The sequence below is a fragment of the Cervus canadensis genome, chromosome 3, assembly GCF_019320065.1.
Source record: "Cervus canadensis isolate Bull #8, Minnesota chromosome 3, ASM1932006v1, whole genome shotgun sequence".
Lineage (NCBI taxonomy): Eukaryota > Metazoa > Chordata > Mammalia > Artiodactyla > Cervidae > Cervus > Cervus canadensis.
This window is the reverse complement of record NC_057388.1, coordinates 53,203,193-53,227,542: the sequence shown is the minus strand read 5'-3', so window position 1 is coordinate 53,227,542 and position 24,350 is coordinate 53,203,193. Positions and strand designations below refer to the sequence as shown.

Below are 24,350 nucleotides of genomic sequence, written 5' to 3'. Positions count from 1 at the left end.
AATTTTTCTTCTTTGGAAATTCCGTAGGGCTAAGAAATAAAGTGCTGAATGACTGACCCTTAGTAACAGAGGGCTTCGTGACAAGGCAAAAACATAGGGGCAGGTTGCCTCTTTATACCAGGTGACATTCCAGAGATCAACCCGTGTAAAAGATAGACCAAGACTTGAATCTCTATTTCCATGTTTTTCCCATTCCAAAAAGAGTTTGGCATTGATGACACTCTGTGACCCTCAAGAAAAGTTGTGTGTATGTTCCCATTAGTGTCAGGACCACAGATAATTCATTCTGCAGAAAGGCAGTGACTAAGTTAATGAAGGTCCTGTAGGTATAAACACACGCCTCACCCATCCTGACCTCTATCAGAACCCAAATTAACCCTGAAGGACAAGTCTAGAAAAAGAAAAAAAAACCCATCACATTAGCAGACTGTCAGTACAACACTGGGATCAGAAATGCTGTTCACATACATTTTTCTCATTGAAAACTCAGCTCAAATTTTCATCAAAGCCACGAGTGAGACAGTGAAAATTAATTGGCAAGTCAAAATTCTGAAAATAAAGAAAAACAAAACAACGGCTGGTACGTTTGCCAATGTAAAACATTCCATTGAGTTGTAAAGTTGCTTTCTTTTCAGCTGTTTAAGTTTATACACACATCTCTCCATCCAATTTGTAAGACTCAAAAGCCAAAGAAGAAAAAAAATGAAAGAAGAAAAGGAAAGTGCTTTAAAAAAAATCTCTTGCAGTCTCAGGCACTGTAGACATGTGTCTGGGAAGATTGAGTCCCTCGTCAGCATCAACCCTGCCATTATAACGTGGTGCAGGGAAGGGACAGAAGCAAGCCTGATTCCACAGTAAGTTCATTTCCATCATTAAAGCCAGACAAGATCTGCGTGAGCAGAGCACATCCCAGACAATTATTCAGTCAGTGAAGTGTCATGTTGCTTGATATTTTTTCCATTTCTCAATGATACTGCTCGGAGACCAAGCTGAGGAATTCTTCTAGCAGCTGGCTGCATTCTGTTCTAAAATATGTTTTTCATATTAGATTTACCCATCAATTTGCTTCCCAGTGGGATGAAATTTTTTTCTTTTCTGCTAAAGAGGAAATACTAGCTATTTATAGCAACTAAAGGAAATAATGAATGGTTCCAAGAGCCAGTGGATAACATGCCATCAAGTAAACAGTGCTGTAAACAGTCATTTTTGACAATAGTAACAGGAGATGCTCAGGCAGACTGGGTCTTCAGGCTGGGTCAGGTCATCTCAGGAAACTTTCCAGGCTATTCTCTTAGCCCTCCCTGCATGAGTGATTTCCATCAGGAGATCAAATGCCACAGCGATCAATGCCGGTCAGTTTCTGCAATGTGTTAGGTCTTTATGGACAACAATCCCACCACTAAGTCTTACAGCTGTAATAGAGGCCTCGTCTGAAGCAATATTCATGGTTTGCTTTTTACACATGGGATTTAAACAGTGACTTAAAGGATCTTATTTCTAAAAATACTGTCAACAATTTGAGACTGTTTGGTTTTTCTATTTTTTTGCTCGGTTGTGTAGAGTAGGATGCAGGACCCTATGAAAGACTATTACTTGGCATTTACTTTGATAGTGTGAATTTCCTTAATCTCGACCATTTCCACTCAAACATTTTTTTGGATTCTCTTTTGGAGTCTCTTTTGGTTGCTAGTATAGATCTGATGTATATATACAAATAGAACTAAAAATATATATGGTATTTGCATATGACTGCTTAGTTACACACACATATACCTCTGGTGGAAAATCCTCCAAGAAAGGCTAACCATTGCTTAATAAACGTTCTTATCAAAACTTGTAAGGATTTCCCCAAGTGACTTCAATAATACTTCCCACCAAAGGGTAAAATATTTTCTGTATTCAACTTCAGTTTTCCTTCTTATTATGGTCATAATGAAAAGCAGGCATGGCCCCCACAAGTTATCCATCCTGATATGAAAGAAATGTAAAGATTAAAAAAAAAGAATTAAGTATCTCAATTTATTCTTCAGCATGGCCCATTTGAACTCTTTGAAGCTGACAGTTTGAAACTTTCTCAAGTGCCAAAAGGAGACAAAATAGCCATATTTCATCATGTGGTTCATTCTGAGTCACTTACCAGGCATAATAATATTAGAAAAACCCAACTTCCTGGTGATGGATACTCCATGAGAAAACACCGATGAGTATTCCCTTCTGATTTGTTCAATGTCTCCATGCAAGAGTTGTAAAGAAACAGCTAAACCTAAATTAAATGAGAACAGAATTAAAAACAGAAGGACAGAAATAGCATGAACAGAAACTGAAATTGTTTCATCAAGTCCAAATCTATGGTGTCATTGTTTTAAACTAAAGATTAACATTCAGACAAAATTAACAGAGTCTATAAGACAAATATCTAGAGAACACTTTTCCAATTTGACCACCTTAGTTTATCCACTTATAAAGAAGCTTCCTAGAAGCTGGAAAAAACTTGGAACAGAACACTAAGAAGAGGAAGTTTGACTGCTAGTCCCAAAACCCACTTCTCCATTCCCTGCCTGACGGAAACACCCCTGCACCAAACTCATCCTTGCAAATGGCAGGGGCTATTCAGCCCTGGAAGACACTGATCTTAAAATGGGAGTTCTAATTCCTTAAAAACTCTATAAAGTCTGTGAATAATTACTTACCAAATACCATAAAGATGAGCACAAATCTAAAGACATTAAAATTCAAGGATTTTAAGGATATCCATAGCTGTTTCTTTTTTTTTTTTTTAAGTAAGAAAGGTGATTAAAATGAAACCAACATTGTATTCTTAATATTATATATGGTACAAACTCATAATCACATTATTTTCTACTGAGCATATATAGCAAGATGCAGGCCATTTTGATAAACAAGAAGAAATTTAGTCAGTAAAATGGCAAAAATTATCTTTTTTGGTTAGCCCAATTATAGTGACATGACCACAGTAGAATTTATTGAAGACACTAAACGACACATTTTTCATACCTCATTTTTCCAAATCTCAGGCAAGAGCTAGAGAAAAAAATTAATGTCTTATATTTTTAATATGTTTCCCTATTGTCAACATGCTGCTTCTCTTTAAGCCTTTTAGTTCCCTGTTCCTTTTTCCCTCTATTATTTTAAAACAAAGAAAAAAATAAGCCCATCACTTACATTAGTAATAGAAAATGAAACCAGTCAAAGGTGACTTATTTTTTTAAAAAAACTTTCAATCATCATTAACCTGAACTCAAAATGAATGTGGATGATGGAATCAAGAGGATGATCAAACCGTACTCTAAAAATCCTCCATCTACATTCTTATCACCCTTTTCACTCAATAACACCCTTACTATTTGCCACTTGTTACTCCCAATTCCTACCACACAGCACTATGAAGTTAATTGCCAACATCCACCATAAGCCTGGCAACGATCAGGCTGGGATGAAACAAATGTGTAAGACATTTGCCATGCATCTAGATCAGGATCTCCCTTTCATTCCCCTTCAGTAATAAGAAACAACAACAACAAAAGCAGTGCTCTGTTGGCTTTGCTTGCTTTACAGAGTGCATAAAACATCAGAAAAATTTGTCTTTTTACAAAAAGCATTATGCTCAGAGAGAAGATGAAGCCTTTCCTGGGGTTCAAAGCAAACCAGGATGAGGCAGCGACGTAAGCAAAGAAGGCCCGCACGTGGCTGCATCACCGAGTGCCCTGGCGTGTGGGTCTAACAGAATGTTGGTGCTGGAAAGTTGTTGTGAGAATTAGATTAAATCTGGCAGGCACTCAGGAACTTTAATTAAATCTTCATCTTATTTTTACCTAACTGTCTTTTAGCTCACTCCCCACCCTCACCCCACGTGAGCTGGGTGACTGAGGCGATAAAATGGAGGGCATCAGCCCTCCGAAAGCCACATGGGATGAAGCAGGGAGAATAAGTCTGGGTGGTTTGATGGTGACAACTTTGATGTGGTACTATTGGCTCCTTTTAAAACCCAGAGGCAAAAAAAAAAAAAAAAGAAACCAAACCCAGAGGCAGGCGAACAAAGATAAACTAACACATGTTGTAATCCATCTGTCTCAGCAGCTATTTCTTCTTGACTCATGCTCTTCACTACCCCCACCTCATTACTGGTGTCTCTGTTCTCCTCCTACTTCTGTCCTTTTGCCTTCAAAACATTCACCCACACTGTCACCATCATCATGAACATCATCAGGGTCTGGTATTTGTAGAATAGCAGTGTGTGCCAGATAGGGTATGTAATAACAGTCTCTCCTGCTGGGTAGAACACTGTTCCAGTCCTGGGCTACTATCAGCAATGCTTTCAAATAGAGAATCACATGCACTAAATTCCTGAGGTCCTGTGATGTTTTGCAAGAGCAGGTCATTTCATTAGAACTTGTCATCAAAGGACCTGATCAGAGATACTAGCAACCTTATATGGTTTGTATAAAGTAAGAAGAGAAAAGAACTAAACAATAATGAAAAAATAAACAGATCCTGCTATTCAGGATAGAGGCTGGAGGAAGGAAAAGTGACCAGGATTCTTGTTTGGCTCTATTGGAGCCAGAATTCATTTAACCATCAGTGAATTTATATATATATATAATATGTATTATATATTTTATATATATATAAAACATATATTTTTTGGAGAAGGAAATGGCAACCCACTCCAGTATGCTTGCCTAGAGAATCCCGTGGACAGAGGAGCCTGGTGGGCTGCCATTCATGGGGTCGCAAAGAGCCGGATAAGAAAAGAAAAAAAAAAAAACCAAAACATATATTTTTTATGGCTCAGTGGTAAAGAATCTGCCTTCAATGCAGGAGCCACAGGAGATGCAGGTTCTATCCCTGGGTTGGGAAGATCCTCTGGAGGAGGACATGGCAACCCACTCCAGTATTCCTGCCTGGAGAATCCCATGGACAGAGGAGTCTGGTGGGCTACAGTTCAAGGGTTGCAAAGAGTTGGACACGACTGAAGTGACTTAGCACTCCTATGTGTGTGTGAGAGTGTGAGTGTGTGTGTGTGTGTGTGTGTGCACACGCGCGCTGAAAGGATAAGACAATGAGAAAATAAAGGCATTCAATCAATGTGAACGTTAAAGACAACTGAACATAGGAAATAGAGAAAAAATATGTTTTCAGGGAAGACATAGATGTAATCATGAACAAAAAAATGCCTCAACGTTCTCCAGACAGCCAGAGTCATAGAGATGAGAGAATGCAAGAGGATAGAGAGGGAGGATCCACGTAGGAGACAATGGACAGAAAGGAGCCAATGAGGCAATGAGGAAGTGATGAGGGAAGATATACAAAATAGTATGGAGGGAAAAAAAACAGACATTCTAGAGTTGGATGCATCCTAACATTTGGTTAGAAGACATAGTAGTTCTCAACCTGAAGGTTTAGAAAGACACAGACGAAAGCCCAGGATAATGATTTCATTTGTTTGGCCAACTGATATCAATTTGCAGGGAGGGCAAGGTATTGTTGAAGTGACCCAATTTCTTCAGAATGAAGAACTCACAGAGAATTAAGAACTGGGAAGGTCAGGTGGGCCAAGGGCTTGACCACAGTGTACTTGGCTCTTCCCAAATCATCTATTCGATTTCCATAAAAAATCACAACACATAACAAACTTCAGAGAGTGGCAAGTCAAAGAAACATGATATAATAGTGAGTCCACAGGAACCAGCCCACCAAGAGCCATAGCAATATTATTTATTTTTCAATCAGGGAAACTCCTGATCCTGTTTTTCTAGTGGTTCTTAATTATGCTGACTACAATGAACAGGTTGGACAAATGACTCACTAGATAATAAGAAATATGGTATTAACACTAAGAAACTATTCTTCACTATAAAGGAGAGACTTGTCAAATATTCACTCATTATGATGACCTGAGGATTCATCCTCTCCTTTCAGGAGAGTAGCTCAAGATGTAAGGCATGTTCACAGAGCAGTATTTTCTTCCTATTCTCTTTCTTGTCAGATCACTTTACTGTCCTCACCTTAACCCTCTCTCTAGGGCTGAAGCAACTTCTAAAATTCTATCTGCACACTTTAACTTACTGCTACCACAATTTAAACTGTCCTCTTTGGGCAAGGCAATAACTTTCAGCTTGAGGAATATGAAAGGCAAGATATAAGAATGTATTAATATGTGATAGGGTTCCTGCTCCATAGAAGCTGATCATCCAATAATAAAAGACACACACACGTAAGTAGAATATGAAGCAGTATGGGTTAAATGCATGATAGGAATATTATAGTAAAGAAAAATTATGACTGATGGAATTTGAAATTTCAGGGAAGAATTTTTATGACAACCAATCAAATTAGGTTAAATTTTTAATTTTACAAATAGATCAATAATGTCCCACAATCAGTTTTTTTCTGGCACTTAACATAAATACCAAAAAGGAAATTGCTAAGGAAAAAATGTTACTCTTAATAGGAGAAACAAGAATTAAGCTAAACTTTAAAAAATCACTCTAGATATTTAAGACCCAATTATAAAGATTTTTAAACTAATTTTAAACAGAGACTTAGTCATTAATTAATAATGAATCTAGAATCACAAAGCAACATTTTTTCAAAATTAAATAGCTTATGGAACAGAACTACAGGAGAGAAAGGCTTAGTATCTGTTAAACCAAATGTGCTTGATTCTTTGGGAACTCTAATTTCTTAGGAATTGAAGCTAATTCACTCTGTGAGATGATTTCTTTTAAATTCATGAAATTCTGCACTTTTACATAAAATGGCAAGCACAGCAAGGTTTATTAAGTAGCAGGCAAAATTGATTTTAGACTAGATCAGCCATTTTGCCACCAATGAACCAAATAACACATAGCAAATGTATAACAATGCAAACACGGAAATTCATGGCAAATATATTTGATAAATACATGTTGTGATTAAGTGGGCAGTTTAAAGAGCCTGTCATACAGCATCATGACTCTGCCTCAATGTTAACTTCTCTGTGCTTGCTTTGGTTTTCACATCTGTAAAATAACTCCATAAAATACTTTGGGCAATGCCTGCTATAAAGGAAGTGCTTTAAAATGTTAGCAGCTACTACTACAACTACCACTGCTGTTATAATCACATGATTGCTTCTCTTTCCATTGTGCTCATTTGCTATTTAAGCAGTACACTAATTTTTCTTCAATGACTTCTTCTTTAAAATAATTTAAGAAATTCTATTTATTTCTTTCTCACCAATAAAGCTAAGCACCAAGAGGACAGTTCAGTTCAGTTGCTCAGTCATGTCCGACTCTGTGACCCCAGCTCAGCAGCTCAAGCTTCCCTGTCCATCACCAACTACCAGAGCTTGCTCAAACTCATATCCATCGAGTTGGTGATGCCATCCAACCATCTAATCCTCTGTCATCCCCTTCTCCTCCTGTCTTCAATCTTTCCCAGTATCAGGGTCTTTTCCAGTGAGTTATTCTTTACATCAGGTGGCCAAAGTATTGGAGCCTCAGCTTCAGCATCAGTTCTTCTAATGAATATTAAGGACCGATTTCCTTTAGGATTGACTGGTTGGATCTCCTTGCAGTCCAAGGGACTCTCAAAAGTCTTCTCCATCACCACAGTTCAAAAGCATCAGTTCTTTGGTGCTCAGCTTTCTTTATAGTCCAACACTCACATCCATACATGATTACTGGAAAAACCATAGCTTTGACTAGAGAGACCTTTGTTGACAAAGTAATGTCTCTGCTTTTTAATATGCTATCTAGGTTGGTCACAGCTTTTCTTCCAAGGAGCAAGTGTCTTTTAATTTCATGGCTGCAAGTCACCATCTACAACGATTTTGGAGCCCAAGAAAATAAAATCTGTCACTATTTCCATTGTTTTTCCATCTATTTGCCATGGAGTGATGGGAATGGATGCCGTAATCTTAGTTTTTTGAATGCTGAGTTTTAAGCCAGCTTTTTCACTCTCCTCTTTCACTTCCATCAAGAGGCTCTTTAGTTCCTCTTGATTAGATTAGAGATGCTTAATATTTTTTGATGAATGGATTAAAAAACTCTCCCTGGTCATTGCTTCCTATTTTCTTTTTCATTATGAACCCATTTTTCTACCTTTTATTTAGTCTTTTCCTGATAGTTTATTATCTAAACTTCTAGGAGACATGGTTTAGGGAATACACAAGTGATGCTTGGAAATGAGTTCTCTAATACTGGGCTTGAAAGAACTGTTCTCTGTTTGAAAAAGGTGATGAGAGGAGATGATTCCCCAATGAGACAGAAAAACGTAAGCTTAAGCCATTGAATTTAAATTAACTCAGCAGTTTGGAAAAATCCATAGCAATGAAATCCAGGGTAAGTAACCAGTCCCAGTGGAGGAGCCTGAAAAAAGGAAATGTATATTCATTCCACACTATCATGTTCACTCCCACAGTTCATGGAATTCCTGTGAATTAAGCAACACCCACTGAAAATGGGTCACAGTAAAATAAACAACAACAATAATCCATCATAAAATAATCAGCAATGAGGGAAAGGGAGCAGATATAACAAATCACGTCTCGACTTCCATGGAATATTTAAAACTTAAACTTCCAACTGTCAGGACCTATGTTCACACCCTTCCTCCCTGTTGGAGCACCGACTGGAGTGTTTATCCCTCCAGTTTGGACCTCCCTATACAAGTCAGTGGGGCTTCCCTCATAGCTCAGTTGGTAAAGAATCTGCCTGCAATGCAGGAGACCAGGGTTCGAGTCCTGAGTCCAGAAGATCCTCTGGAGAAGGAAATGGCAACCCACTCCAGAATCCTCGCCTGGAGAATCCCATGGACAGAGGAGCCTGGCAGGCTACAGTCCATGGGATCGCAAGAGTCGGGTACAACTTGGCGACTAAACCACCACTACCACCATACAAGTCAGCAAGATGGCCCTTCCTTTCTTTGAAGCTTTGTTTTCTATTTCTTACCACATCTTGGTTATAATTTATCCAGCATTTTTATGTGTTTGTAGTTGAAGAGGAAGTTACAAGAGGCAGTCTACCATGTTTCAAAAGCCAATTTATTTAACAATCTTTGCAATCTCTATTGTTTCTCAATAACACAAGCAGTCTGTGAAGAATATAGAATAGTGTGCCTTCAATGTACAATTAAATTGTAAATGGGTAAGTTAATTAAGTGAGCAAAAATTTACTCTATTTATATAGTATTTAAGAACTATCAATCTCATAAATATTTAATTCAAAGACTGCCTTTTGTGTCAAAAAAAATTTACAAATGTGCCAAATTAAAGTATGAAATAAAATCATAATAGATTAAGTAACAGACTTAAAAAATGTAAAAAGTACTTGACACCACACAGTTACATTTTTCTTTTTAATTCGCCTGAGTTTCTATACAAGTATAGAAGAAAAATGGTAGCATATTACAGTATATGTTCTATAAATACATGTGCTAAAAACATCTGAGCTAAGAATAGATACGATAATAGTGCAAAAATATCATCACAAGTGGGGTATCCAAAGATCAAATTACAAATCCAAACTAATAACAAATTTCTGAAGTGACCTATAGGGGAGGAAACAAAGAACATAGCTGGCATATATCTATTAATCCTGAGTCATTTAATCCTCTCAATTAGAAATCTCATGAAGTTTGATGACCAAACTGAAATGGTCTTTTCTTTTCATTTTCAGCATTTAAAAACATCCACATGCTAAGAGAAGGCCAAAAAACTAGCTTCATTTACTTTTTCTCAAATTAAAGTGTGGCAAATAGAGAACCTTGAATTAGGTTTTTATCTCAATACAGCCAGAATACTGTAAAATTTAAAGAAACTCAGTTTGGAAGATAAGAATAATTGAACAAGCGTAAAAGATTTGAAAAAAAAAAATCATCATATATAACATAGCAAAATCTAAATGAAAAAAGGCAGGGAATAATTTATCAAAGGGGTTTTTTTTTTTTTTTTTTTTTTAGAAGCGAGTAAAGAGAAGACACATAAAATACAGCAGGGAGTTGTGAGCAAAGACAGAAAAACATAGAATGGGTAAAAGACATGTGTTTGCCTCGCTTTGTTTTGAAATCACTGAGGTCTTCTAGTTCCTAGTAAAATTATTGAAGGCTGTATCAATAAATTAGTTTAATTTCTAATACTATCATAAAGGCATACACTTCTGGGGTATGAACACTTACAGTACCATAACTCTATGTGGCTACTAATTCCAAAATCCAAAGAAGGGTATGTTGGGTTGAAGGTAGAATGTAGGGGGAGACACGAAAGGGGGCTGGGTCAGAGACTGAAAGCCTGCCTTACAAACCACACAGGAAGGAGTCAAGTTGGCATCACAAGTGATGAACCAATAAAACCTGAAATGGGAAAAGAGATACAGAACAGGTTTTTATATGACAAAGAGGATTCTGGCAGTACAACAGAAGAAAACTTGGCAGGATACAAATTATGGATAAATTTAACAGTCTAGGTGAGAACTAAGGAGGGATCAAAATTAATATCATTGGTTGTCACAGAGGATAGGCATGAACTTCAGTGATTGTTTTGAGCACACAGAGACTGTGAAAGTAAATCTACGTCTGAAACCAGTCTCTTCCACTCAGTCTCCAATTTCTTCTTTTTTCCACTCTTATGAATTAATACTGCAATCCTGAATCTACAGGTTCCAAACTTTTCAAAAATCTCTGACATCTGTCTTTGATGTCCTCAATAACCTGTCCCAGGTTTTATTCCAAAATGACCATCCAAGCTGCTGTTTACCTTGTTAATGTGGCAAAATTCATCAAAAATCTCATATTCTTCCTTAATAATCCCATTTCTAAGGCTTTATTTTAAAGTCATATTCTGAAATACAGGAGATGTTCCTCACATTATTACTTACAAATGTGAAAAAACTTGAGAGCATTTGAGTCTAACAAGCAGGGCTGGATACAGAAATTAGGGTCTTAAGTCTCAAAGCTAGAAAAGACAATGCAACCTCCTTAGAGCTCAGTAGATTATTTTTTAATGTTTTCCTATTTGGTACTAGGAAGCCAAAGAAACAAACTTAAGCAAATATCTGATAAGTGTCTTTGATTCATTCATGAAATAGATGTTGTCTGTTAGTCATTAAAGAATTGCGCATTTTAAAATTTAACTAGATTAAAAAAATTTTAAGTAGTACATGCATATGTCAAACTGTACTAAAGTTTCTGCTATGGAAGGAAATGTACTTCTTTACCTCAATTACTGAGTTCAGTTTACTAGAATTAATACATGTTTAACAACTTCTTGAGTATCCTACCACAATTTTTCTTTTTAAACTGTGATAATTGTCATAAAGAAATTAAACCAGAAGTTGAGATAAAAATAATAAAAGATAAATGGTTTTAGAAGTCATTTCTGAAAGAGTAACATTCAAGCTTGGAAAGAGAAACAAATGGCAATGCAAAAAATGGGGAGACGGTGCTCCAGACAGAGAAAAGAGCATGTGTAAAGATCCTGCAACAGAAAAGAGCTTGGGGTGATGGAGAAGATGGAAGAAGGCCACTGTGTCTGAGCAGAGTCAAATGAGGGTGCAGGGGAGACCAGAAGATAAGCAGCAGTCATGGAAGCCATGACCAATTACTTTTATTCTAAATGCAACAAGGGGATCCCTCCTGGTGGCTGAGATGGCAGTCTACCTGCAATGCAGGAGACGGGGGTTCAATCCCTAGGTCCAGAAGATACCCTGAAGAAGGAAATGGCTACCCACTCCAGTCTTCTTGTCTGGGAAATCCCATGGTCAGAAGAGCCTGGTGGGCTCAAAGAGTCAGACATGACTGAGCAACTAACATCTAACACAAATGCAACAAGAAGTTATTGGAGAATTTTAAATAAAGAAAACATGATTCAATTTGTGTTTTAAGAAAGTGTTCTTACTGTTGTCTGGAAAATGGGATCAGAAAGAGGAAGAGTAAAACTGATGAGTCATTGAGCTTCCTGGACATGAACATCAGCTTTTTATCAAATTTGTAAAGTTTTTTGTCAATATTTCTTTTAATATGTTTTCTGCTCCTTTCTCTCTCTCCTTTCCTTTTGGTATTCTCATTTTATATGTTGGTGAGCTTGGTGGAATTTTTCTGAGGTTCTGTTCCTTTTCTTTCAGTCTTTTCTGACAAAAAAATTTTCCCTGCCATGTCCACTGTTTTCAAGAGATCCTATAGATTTAAATTTCTGCAGAGTGTATCAAATGAAGCCATTTTCTTTCAGGAGAGCTTCTTTTTATAAACTGCCTCTTCCCTGGGCCAAATCTATGATCCACCACTCCAGAACTGGAGGTGGGTACAGCAGTCCATTCTTTAGTGACACCCCTGCTTTATGTGGCAAAAGCTAGGCTGGAGCAGTAGCCTCTGGCCTCCTCGTGTGGAATCTCCAGCCAATGAGTGAGCTGGAGCAAGGGCAATTGACGCCTCAGTATTCTCAACTTTCTGTGTCTGGGACAGAGCCTCTGCCTTATGAGTGGCAGCCAGATGGTAGAAGGGAGACCTCAACCTCTGAGCCACTTCTGCCAGGAATGTAGCCTGTGCAACTCACAATTAATGGAGGTGAGAGACACTGGAGGTCTTCACTTCTTGATAAGATACAGTATCCCTTGACTGAGAGCTGAAAGGAGAAGCAGTCCTACCTTCTTGGCCACAAAGCACCCAGAGCAGAATTTCCATCATGCTGAGTAGGGCCAGGTGGAAGGGAAGAAGTCGACTGTAACACACGTGGCACAAACGCTCTCTGTTCTCACCAAGATTTAATATTATTCTTTTTTTTTAAGCAATTCTTACTGGAGTATAGTTGCTTTACAATGTTGTATTAGTTTTTGCTGTGTAGCAAACTGAACCAACTATATGTGTATATAATCTTTTCTGGATTTCCTTACCATTTAGGTCACCACAGAGCACTGAGTACTTCCCTGAGCTCTACAGTAAGTTCCGGTATTTTATCCATAGTATCAATAGTGTATATATATCAATTCCAGTCTCCCAATTCATCCCACACCCCCTTCTTTCATTGGTATACACACATTTGTTCTCTACATCTGTATCTCTATTTTAGCTTTGCAAATAAGTTCATCTGTATCATTTTTCTAGATTCCACTTTTAAGTGATGTTATATGATATTAATTTTTCTATTTCTCACTTTGCTCTATATCAGGGTCTCTAGGTTCATCCATGTCTCTGCAAATGGCAGTTTTGTTCCTTTTTATGGATGAGTAATATTCTGTTGTATACATGTACCACATCTTCTTCATCTATTTCTCTGTTGATGGACATTTAGGTTGCTTCCTTGTCCTGGCTATTGTAAATAGTGCTGCAGTGAACACTGGGATGCATGTATCATTTTGAATTATGGTTTTCTCCCAGTATATGTCCAGGGGAGGGATTTCTGGGTCATATGGTAACTCTATGTTTAGTTTTTTAAGGAACCTCCATACTGTTCTCCATAGGGGATGTTTCAATTTACATTCCCCCCAACAGTGTAAGAGGATTACATTTCAAAATCCACACCCTCTCCAGCAATTTTTGTTTGTAGATTTTTTTGTTAATGGCCATTCTTACTGGTATTTTGATTTGCATTTATCTAATAACTAGTGATGTTGAGCATCTTTTCATATGCTTTTTGGCCATCTGCATGTTTCCTTTGGAGAAGTGTCTACTTAGGTCTTCCATCAATTTTTGATTGGGTTGTTTATTTTTTTGATATTGGAGCTGCATGAGTTGTTTGTGTATTTTAGAAATTAACCTCTTGTTAGTTGTTTCATTTAAAAATATTTTCTCATATTCTGAGGGTTTTCATCTTGTTTACAGTTTCCTTTGTTGTGCAAAAGCTTTTAAGTTTAATTAGGTCCCATTTGTTTACTTTTGTTTTAATTTTCAAAATTAAAAAGTATTAAATTTTATTCTTGAGTATTTCTTCATTTGCTGTATGCTCTCAAGAAAATTTTCAGACTTCAATGCTTTTTTAAAAATATGATCATTACTAGTTATATTTTGGAGTGAGTCCATGCAGCGCTTTATGCTGCCATTCTGGGGCAAGACTCTGAAAACATTATTTCATGACAGTACTTACATACTTTGTGTTTGGTAGGCATGGGCCAAGGGGTAAAACCTAATTGCCAGGATTTCTCAACATGAATGATAATTACTAACATCATCTGGTATCAGAAAAACTTCCTAAAGGTGATTATCAATAGATCCTTCCATAATTCACCTTCAGTAAAATCTATTAATTTCTGAAGTCCTAAGACCTCATTATTATCAGAGCAAGAATTTTTACTTCTATTCCCTTCTTTGTGTTTGATCTACAAAATCTGTCATCTGAGTTTTGCTTTGGACACTACAGTATTCTATGTTGTGTCTATAAGGTAAGATAATTGAGTTTTAAAATAAAACACCAGAAGCATATATAACTTTCAGGGATACATCCTGATTGCATCAAGCAGTAAAACCCTGACGGGATCAGGCGAGGAGTTCACACAGCAAAGTCAGCGACAGTCTCAGGGCCTCTGGAACACAGGAAAGAAAGGAAGCCAAATGTCTGGTAGGAGTGGTGTGAGGTGAGACAACACTGTTGGAAAGTGAGTCAGCTGAGGAAAACCAAGAAGCATTAGGAAGAGATTAGAGTGTAGAAATGGACCAGGTTCAGTTCAATTGGGTTCAGTCGCTCAGTCGTGTCTGACGCTTTGCGACCCCATGGACTGCAGCACGCCAGGCTTCCCTGTCCATCGCCAACTCCCAGAGTTTACTCAAACTCATGTCCATTGAGTTGGTGATGCCATCCAACCATCTCATCCTCTGTCGTCCCCTCTCCTCCTGCCCTCAATATTTCCCAGCATCAGGGTCTTTTCAAATGAGTCAACTCTTCGCATGAGGTGGCCAAAGTATTGGAGTTTCAGTGTCAGCATCAGTCCTTTCAGTGAACACCCAGGACTGATCTCCTTTAGGATGCACTGGTTGGATCTCCATGCAGTCCAAGGGACTCTCAAGGGTCTTCCAACACCACAGTTCAAAAGCATCGATTCTTTGGCGCTCAGCTTTCTTTATAGTCCAACTCTCACATCCATACAGGACCACTGGATAAACCAGAGCTTGGACAAGGTTAGATGAAGAATTAAAACGGGAGCTACGACAGCACTGCAGGCCTTCTGAAATGTGTGCTCACTGCGCAACTGAGGACGCCGAGCTGCTCAAAGCCTCCCGCCAGCAAGACCACATTACCCAAAGGACGCAACGTTTCCATACTGAAAACCAGACACTTATGTCTTTAATGCTGCAAAGCTCAAATCTCCTCTTTCAGATGCACTTTCAAAGCCATATAAAGTAAACAATAAAAAAAAATCACTCCTCTTTCTAAAGGGTCATATCTTGATTTCTGACTTTCATCCTGTATTATTCAATCTGTGAATAACGAAGCTAACAGCAATAGGTATAAACTGCCTGATGAAATAAAAATTCATATTTCAAGGCAAGACAAGAAAATTTTAAACATAACATTTTTCTCTGCCTTTTTGGGCCCTTCTCCCCTTCTGCGTGCATTGTGCGTCTGCATTATAATGTGTTCATCAGACCTCCCCAATGGCAGAAACACCTGATCAACCATAAATTGATCAGTTTTTCTTCTTGTGGTGCCAGTCATGAAGCTCCTTGGAAGATAACATTTCCTTCTTAATCCTGTAACGAACCCACCACTCACCTTATATGTCAACTTTATGTACAATGCCGATATACCATTTCTTTTAAAGACAGCAACTGGTGCAGAACAGACTGCTCAGATAATCTGGGCTGAACCTAATTGAAGCTCTTAGTGTAAATACTCACTTATGACCTGATTAATGTTACTAGCTATACTACTTGATGGGCTTCCCAGGTAGCTCAGTGGGTAAAGAATCTGCCTGCAATGCAGGAGACACAGGACACTTGGGTTCGATCCCTGAGTTGGGAAGAACCCCTGGAGGAGGGCATGGCAACCTACTCCAGTATTCTCGCCTGGAGAATCCCATGGACAGAGGAGCCTGGCGGACTACAGTCCATAGGGTTGCAAAGTCAGACACAACTGAAGCAACTGAGCACTCATACAACTTGTGTTTTCCCTATTTTACAAGATTATTATTTCTTGATTACCAAGTGGATGGCTGAGCTAATGATAATTAGGAAACTTGAAACAACTGACCAAATATATAATCCCATAAGGCCAAAGATTTTAAGAGTGTAAGTCTAGATACCAGAACAAGCAACAAGAAGGAACCATTCCCTAGACCATAAGAGACTAGTAAGGCAGGTGGCTGAGAAGTTTTGGTTACCGTGAACAGGACTTGGTCCAGAAATAGCACACTGAGTGGCCCGACAACAAAATCCTTGCTTGTTCTGGGAAGGAGCATTCCTAGCTCAATGGGACAAATTGGTCATAAAATGCCTCCAAAACCATGCTCAAAATTAAGACTGAAAGGGAAAAAAATAAAGCATGTTGTCCATCAACTAGTTACACAAGAATCAAGTCACTGCAATTGTTGACTTACAGTACAGGGCAAAGATCAGGATGAGGTACTTGTGCTAGGGGAAGACTGGCAGAACTGGTCCTCACAGATTATTTTCAGGAGAAAATTTTATGAACTCAGTTTCCCGCATCTTCCCATACTGAGAAAACCACCAATAACTAAGATATTTATTCCTCAAGAGTAGCAGTAACCTTCTATCAAGATATTTGATTGCATATACCCCTTTGTCAAGGTCACATGTACACTGTTCTCTCCATCCCCCAACTTTTACTTCTTCAGAATAGTTCTCCAACTCTCTGAGAGACGGTCTCCCGGGTTATAATTCTCAGGTTGGCTTAAAGAAAATTTTCCATTTTTTTGGTAGTATGACATAGTCTGTTTCTTTAATTATTATTAATTAGAAGATCATTATTTCACAGTATTGTGCTTGTTTCTGCCATACAACATCATTTCTCCTTTAGATTACTATGAATTAATGTTTTTGTTGACATATTTAAGTCTGGTGTGTGTGTGTTAGTTGCTCAGTTGTGTCTGACTCTTTGCGACCCCATGGACTGTAGCCCACCAGGCTCCTCTGTCCATGGGATTCTCCAGGCAAGAATACTGGAGTGGGTAGCCATTTCCTTCTCCAGGGTTTAAGTCATAAAGGATGTAATTCTAAAGGAGGATGAACAACAGGCTGACCTTCAGAAAATCATTGCCCTGATATGTCTGCATAGGTAAACTCATCCATTGGGATGCTGACTTCCTAACAGGTAAAAGATATGAGAAGCATGGGTACAAAGATATTAACTGCTAGTCCACAGATGTGCTATTTCCAAGTATTGGGAAGGCTTTTATGTTTTCCTTAAAGAAGTGATTAGCCCATGGCTAAACAGTTATTGAAAAAATATGATTAAGTGGAAGGACTGATGCTGAAGCTGAAACTCCAATATTTTGGCCACCTCATGCGAAGAGTTGACTCACTGGAAAAGACTCTGATGCTGGGAGGGATTGGGGGCAGGAGGAGAAGGGGACGACAGAGGATGAGATGATTGGATGGCATCACCGACTCAATGGACATGAGTTTGGGTAAACTCCGGGAGTTGGTGATGGACAGGGAGGCCTGAAGTGCTGCGATTCATGGGGTCACAAAGAGTCAGACACAACTGAGCGACTGAACTGAACTGAACTGAACACATAATAAGTCATGGAATGTCAAACTAAGGCATATAAGCGACATCTGGAATTGTTTAGTTTCATCACGTCTTAACCAGAAAAGAAATATATTGATCAGAAATGAAAGACAAAGGCCATTGGCATATAGTGGAAGCTATAATTGTTTGAGTGGATGAGCCTATTTAGAGGGAATTCACAGTTTTTTAACAAAGGACTTTCACCTTAAAGTTTCCATACTTATTTTTAAAGGCAAACACCGAGGATTAGGTTAATAGATAAAAGGTTGTTTATTTGCTTTCTATTGTAACTATTACTACTTATTTGTAATTTTTTCAAAGGACACAGTAAGCCACTGGCTAAAAACAACTTTTTAGAAGTGTATATAGAGCATGGCATAAGTAAGTGTATGTCATATCTGATGTTTTTAATTTATTGAAATACTTATTATAAACTACATTTTTTTCTATGTTGTATATCTTTTCCTATGTAGTATAGAAGATAAGATGTTGGATGGCATCATTGATTCAATGGACATGAGTTTAAGCAAACTCTAGGAAACAGAGAAGGACAGGGAAGCCTGGCATGCTGCACTCCACAGGGTTGCAAAGCTGGACATGACTGAGCGACTGAACAACAACAAGAAATATCTAAATTGGCAAAATGTAAGTAACTCAGAGAATAAAACAAGGCTAGAATCACTACTTCCATTACCTTATAATTTGAGTTTGTGTTTGTGGTTTTTTTTAAATACTACATGAAGTTTTACAAATACCTTCCATAGACAGGTTTGGTCACTGTCATGTCCTACTCTTGTGACCTCATGGACTGTAGCCCGCCAGGCTCCTCTGTCCATGGGATTCTCCAGGCAAGAATACTGGAGTGGGTTGCCATTCCCTTCTCCAGGGGATCTTCCTGACAGGTATCCTGCACTGCAGGCAGACTCTTTATCAACTAAGCCACCAGAGAAGCATATTTTAATATATTTTGCACTCCATCTTTTTTCTTCACTGTCATGAAAAGAGAATTGCTTAAAGGAAACTAAAAAGATATGACAACTGCATGCAATACAGCCTGAGTTCCTTTTGTTATAAAGGACATTGAGAAAATTGTCAAAATCTGAACAAGATCTACAGATTAGGTAAGACTATTGTATCAGTGTTCACTTTCTGATTTTGATTATTGTACTGTGGTTATGTTGCCATGTTCTGAGTAAGTAGAGATAAAGAGGAACAGTTCCTACAATTTTTTCTGAAACAGTTCAGGTGGGAAAAAACATGTAAGTGTGATATATACGCATGTACATATACATGTATATATGTGCATGTATAAACATCAGGGGCATTAATGCAATCTTTAAGAATTACACCAATTCAGTAATAGTAAGTTACTATCTATAGAGAGAATCTATATAAGATACACACAAATATATATATATATAACACACAAATATATATATATACATATATATATATATATGAATAAAGTGCCTGTGTGTGTGTATGTAGACAGAAAGAAAGCAAGAGAAGGATAATGCAAACATAGCGAAAAGTTAAACTTTGAGAAGTTACATATTTGCTGTACTATTCTTCAAATTTTTCTGAAAGTAAAATTAATTGAAAGCTAAAAACTCAAAAAGAATAAAAATAAAGCATTATTTAATAATTGTGTGTGTGAGCTCAGTAATGTCCGACTCTCTGTGAACTTATGGACTGTGTCCTGCCAGGCTCCTCTACCCATGGAATATTCCCAGCAAGAATAGTGGAGTGGGTTGCCATTTCCTCCTCCAAGGGATTTTCTAGACCCAGGAATCGAATCTAGGTCTCTCACATCTCCTGCATTACAGGCAGATTCTTTTACCTCTGAGCCACCAGGGGTGCCTTCATTTAATAATTAGGAAATTATTAATAATTAGGAAATTCCAAAAGTGAGCCAAAAGGCCATATACTATATGTCTAGCCAATAGGTGGCGCCAATGAGTACCTGTTTTCTTTAAACAATATTAGAAAGCAAAGTTTCCAAGTGCAGTGTTCAAAAGTCAGGAGTATAGACACAATCTTTAAGAAGTACACCAGTTCAATACTATTGAATTAAACAACTACCTGGCTATGTGAGGACAGGATGCTCACCTCCCCCAAATACAGTCTGACTCTCTCAAAAGCCTCCTTTCACCTCAGTTAAATGAAGAACACCATTTACTTCCTGCATGGGGTTAAACTGCCCTCCGTGTACAAGTATGTGGGCTTCTTATCTAGGTAATTCTGAAGGAGTTTCACCTTCTGTGGGGGTTAAAATGTATAACTGGCAGGAATGCAATCACATTGCTCATCTGGCTAAGGCAAAAAGCAGATTGTAGAAACTGACCTGATTAGCAAATATGATTTCTTCTAGTTGTAAGTTACATGTACAAACTACAGGAAATAGGATTTCATAAACACATAGATAATATTAAAAGATTCTGAATTTTCTCTTAGGACATACTGAACAGGAGCCAAGGATTTTTACACAATTTATTTCAAATAATAGAACTGAATGTGTCTCAGGAAATCATATTGGCTCAGTCTTATTTCACATTCCTAGAATTCAACTGCTAATGTCTTTCAGAGGTGATGTTAATAATAACCATTTGCTCAACAAACTTCAACCAGGCTGATTCTAATGACTATTTTTAGAAGTTCAAATTCTCACAATATGATTTTTGGATTTAAAAATTCTCACAGAGTACAACTTTGGAAATTTTGAATTACTGCAATGAACTAAATCTAACCATACAAATATGTTAATTCAATTATATTTTTACCTTTAACAGTTAAATGGATCACCTGAAATTTTCTTCCAGTTTCTAAACCCAATAAAGGTAGTGGTTAATGTACTTTAGCAACACAAGTCTTAGGTTAGAGGGGGAGAAAAAACCCAGTTATCTAGACAAATCCTTTTACCTATTAAATAGACAAGATTACAACTCCAAAAGATAGGAGCACTTCAGTGAAGCATAAAAGGCCTGAAAATTAGGTGGTAGAATTTGATTCTAAAACTAATTTCGAAGTTATTCTTCTTTTTTTTTTTTTAGTATAATGACCAAGGAATAGCAGGAGGAAAGCAGGGACTAAAACAAGACTTTGTCGAGTGCACTTAATTCTCTTGAAAACATTTGACTGCACTGCTTCCATTTAATCAACTACTCCATGGTCCATGGAGAAAAAGTCAACATTTCACTGCGATAATTTAATCATGAGGCATCCCAATTTCCAACTTCAATTTCCTATATTCTTGTTTCCCCCTTAAGTACGCTAGCAGATGCCTCCCTTTCAATAATAAAGCCAAACAGCTCCTAAAACTCTACCCACTATTTTTATAATTGCCTTCCCTCAAGACAGGTGACAACAGAACAATGTTCCACTCTCCAAGAAGAGTGGAAACTTAAATGGAAAGAAAGAGTAAAGGGTTCATTTACTAATTTTTAAAAGTTTCTGTCTGAACTTTCTCTCTCTGGAGCAGTATTTTGGAGTGACAAGGCTTAGGGCTGGGTTTGCCTTGCTATGAGCGAGCTAGAAGGGACCAGAAGGACCCAAGGAATAGAAGGCGAGCTGATGCTGGCTGGGTGCAGCTGGCTGGGACTCAGGCTTGATAGGAGGGGGAAGGAGAGGAGTGGGCTGTAAGGGCAGGAGAGCAGGCAGGGCTTTGCAGCCAATGCCAAGCATAAAGCGTATATATTCAATCTAGCAATCTCAGCATCAAGATAGGCAGCAAAATGCAGGATTGATTCTGCCAAAGGCAGAGAAAACCTGCTAGGCAGGGTTGTATGGTAAAATGGCTTCTTTCACTCTTTCCAAAGATGGAACAAGTGGTTTTTCATTTCAGTATAATGGATGTAAACACAACAGGTAACACCCAGGGAACTTCCCAGGGAAACATAATACCGCTGCCTTTCCTTCCTGGGGTTAATCTATATGTGTCAGAAGGAAGACCTGGGAAGAGAGGTTAGCAGTCGACTGAACACAGACGAGACGGAAGAAACAAAGAATAGGAAGAATCAATTTGATGATTCAGCCTACCAATAATTCAGCTGTATGATTCTCAAAGTCTCCATCTAGAAGATCAAATCAGGATCCATTTTGAGAAAATGAAGCAAGGTGCTTGACAAAAGAAGGGTAAAATATTCTAGAGGATGACCCCAAAGTTGTAACAATGAATAGACACATCATGTATCAAATGCCAGCTATGCACTCTGCAACATTTTCTCTTTTAATCCTTCAGTGACCCTTACAGGGTGATACTACCTTTATCCCAGTAAAACTTGATTCAAACTGAGGACATCCCACTTCCAGGAGCAAATATCTTTGGGCTATCCTCTCTAAGAGATGACTCCCATCTGTAAGCAGAGAGAAATGTATGGTTTGGCTTGACTGGCATCCCGATCTCATAGGATATAGGGTCAATTATGCAAGGAATCTACCTGGACATATAAATAAATCAAAGCCCATTATCCAGGACTTCAGCATGATTCGAGAGGCCAGTGAGCATCACTTCAGTCAGGACGATGATAAACTCAAAGGATCCAACAACAGAAGAATTGTAAGGCACACTGGAAAGAGGAAAGACCTGGGACTTGACAAGGAATTTGGAAACAAGTATATTGGAGCAGATCAACACACCTTGCTTAGTCAACACTGCATCTCTGAGGGTAAGGAGGGAAGGGAATACCAGGGAAAAATTAGAAGGTCAGGGTTAGTTTTATATTTATTTATTCACATAGGAGGCAAATGCAAGCAAACTAAAAATAATGGGACTCTGGGAGAGAAAGAAAAAGATACACAATAGCTACAAACTTCTCCACCCAAAGTCAGTGGGCAGAAGCAAGGGGGTGAGGCATAATGAATGTGAGGCATCAAAAGAGCTCAAAAAGGAAATTCTTAAATGGAGTCTAGAGCAGCACTGCCTAATAGAACTATGATATGAGCCACCTTTGTGGCTAGTAACCACTTAAAAAATAGAAACAAAATTAACTTTTGTAATATATTATGTTTAAACCAATATATCCACAATGTTACCTTTGAACATATAATCAATATAAAAATTATTAAAGGGGTGTTTTATATTCATTATATATGTATCAAGTCTTCAAAATCAAGTGTGTATTTTACAAGTACTACACACTGCAATGACATCTCCAGTGGCTCAGGGGTAAAGAAACCGCCTGCAGTGCAGGAGACCCAGGAGACGCAGGTTCAATCCCTGGGTCAGGAAGATCCCCTGGAGAAGGAAATGGCAACCCAATCCAGTATTCTTGCTGCAAAAATCCCGTGGACAGAGGAGCCTGGCGGGCCACAGTCCATAGGGTTGCAAAGAGTCGGACACAACTGATCAACTGAACATCATGCTCACACTTTAGTCCCAGTGCTATACTAGTCTCCTGTCTAAGGCTCAACAGCCACAGGTGGCTGGTACCTATCAAGGTGGACAGCACAGGTACAAAATACATTTAATGATAAAAAATAATCCATGGCATCAAGAAATACCAAAAAGTCTGTCAAAAGTAATGAATTTGGTTAGAAGTTTGTCAATGAATTTGGCAAGGTAAGTTTTTAAAAAGCACTAGGCCTACCATCTTACTGAAAGTATATTTAAAATAAATTGCTTGGTCTCTACACAATAAGTGCTATTTCTTTCGCAGAAAAATTGAAGACAAGTGGACACAGCAGTTTCTGAGGTATTCTTCTTATTTCAAGTTATATTCACTACTAAAATCCCCTGGTCCTTCAGAGACTCTACCTTCAATAGCAAGTGCAAGTATTTTGTTTATTTAGTGATAGATGGAGGACTTTGTGTGGATCAAAGGAAGCCAAGTTCCCTCCCCTACTCTTGGGAAACTGGAGAGAAAACTGACCTCACCATTCATTACGGACTGAAGTGCTGCCACATGAATGAACTGTGACTACTTACAGCTCTCGTGTGAACAAACCACAGAGTTTCTGTCTGCAGTTACTTTGTGGGTTGTTTTGGGCCGGTGATGTGGGATCGTCATATGCAAAGGGTCCTCTGTCCATGGAATTCTCCAGGCAAGAATACTGCAGTGGATCCCCTGGAGAAGGGAATGGCAACCCACTCTAGTAATCTTGCCTGGACAATTTCACGGACAGAGGAGCCTGGTGGGCTACAGTCCATAGGATTGCAAAGAATTGGACACGACTGAGTGACTAACGTTGTCACTTGACCTGGTGAGATGTACACAGGTCTGAAGAAAAGGTGGTCTATATTTAAATTCAGGTTCTTTTAACTGCCAGGCAAGTTGGACTATTACACAACCATCTATATTCAGGGTACTTTAAAAATCAGCTGCAAAAAGCAATGCATTCAGTTCAAATACCAGTTGATTTACATGTTTCTTTAATTAAAGCACACAACTGCATAGTTTATTCTGCTTCAACATGGGTTTGGAGGTGGGACAGGGAACAAATAATATTCACCATGTTTTTGTATACTGATCAAACTTAAAGATGTCATTCAATATATTATATACTCTACATATGCTATATAATACTAGTATGTTACTAGTATAAGAGTATGCGCCACCTGATGTATTATATGTGCTTCTCTGGTAGCTCAGCTGGTAAAGAATCTGCCTGCAATGCAGGAGACCTCGGTTCGATTCCTGGATCAGGAAGATCCCCTGGAGAAGGGAAAGGCTACCCA

The 24,350-nt window shown here is 38.2% G+C and overlaps 1 protein-coding gene across 3 annotated transcripts in view; it reads right to left on the bottom strand.

Annotated features, from left to right (window-relative positions):
* DOCK4 (dedicator of cytokinesis 4) overlaps window positions 1-24,350 on the bottom strand; it is a 471,517-nt gene that overhangs the window by 186,059 nt on the left and 261,108 nt on the right. For all 3 annotated transcript variants that reach the window (XM_043463173.1, XM_043463171.1, XM_043463172.1), the window contains exon 13: window positions 2,138-2,263. In XM_043463173.1, the coding sequence (XP_043319108.1) occupies window positions 2,138-2,263 (126 nt within the window). The remainder of the gene's footprint in view (window positions 1-2,137; window positions 2,264-24,350) is intronic.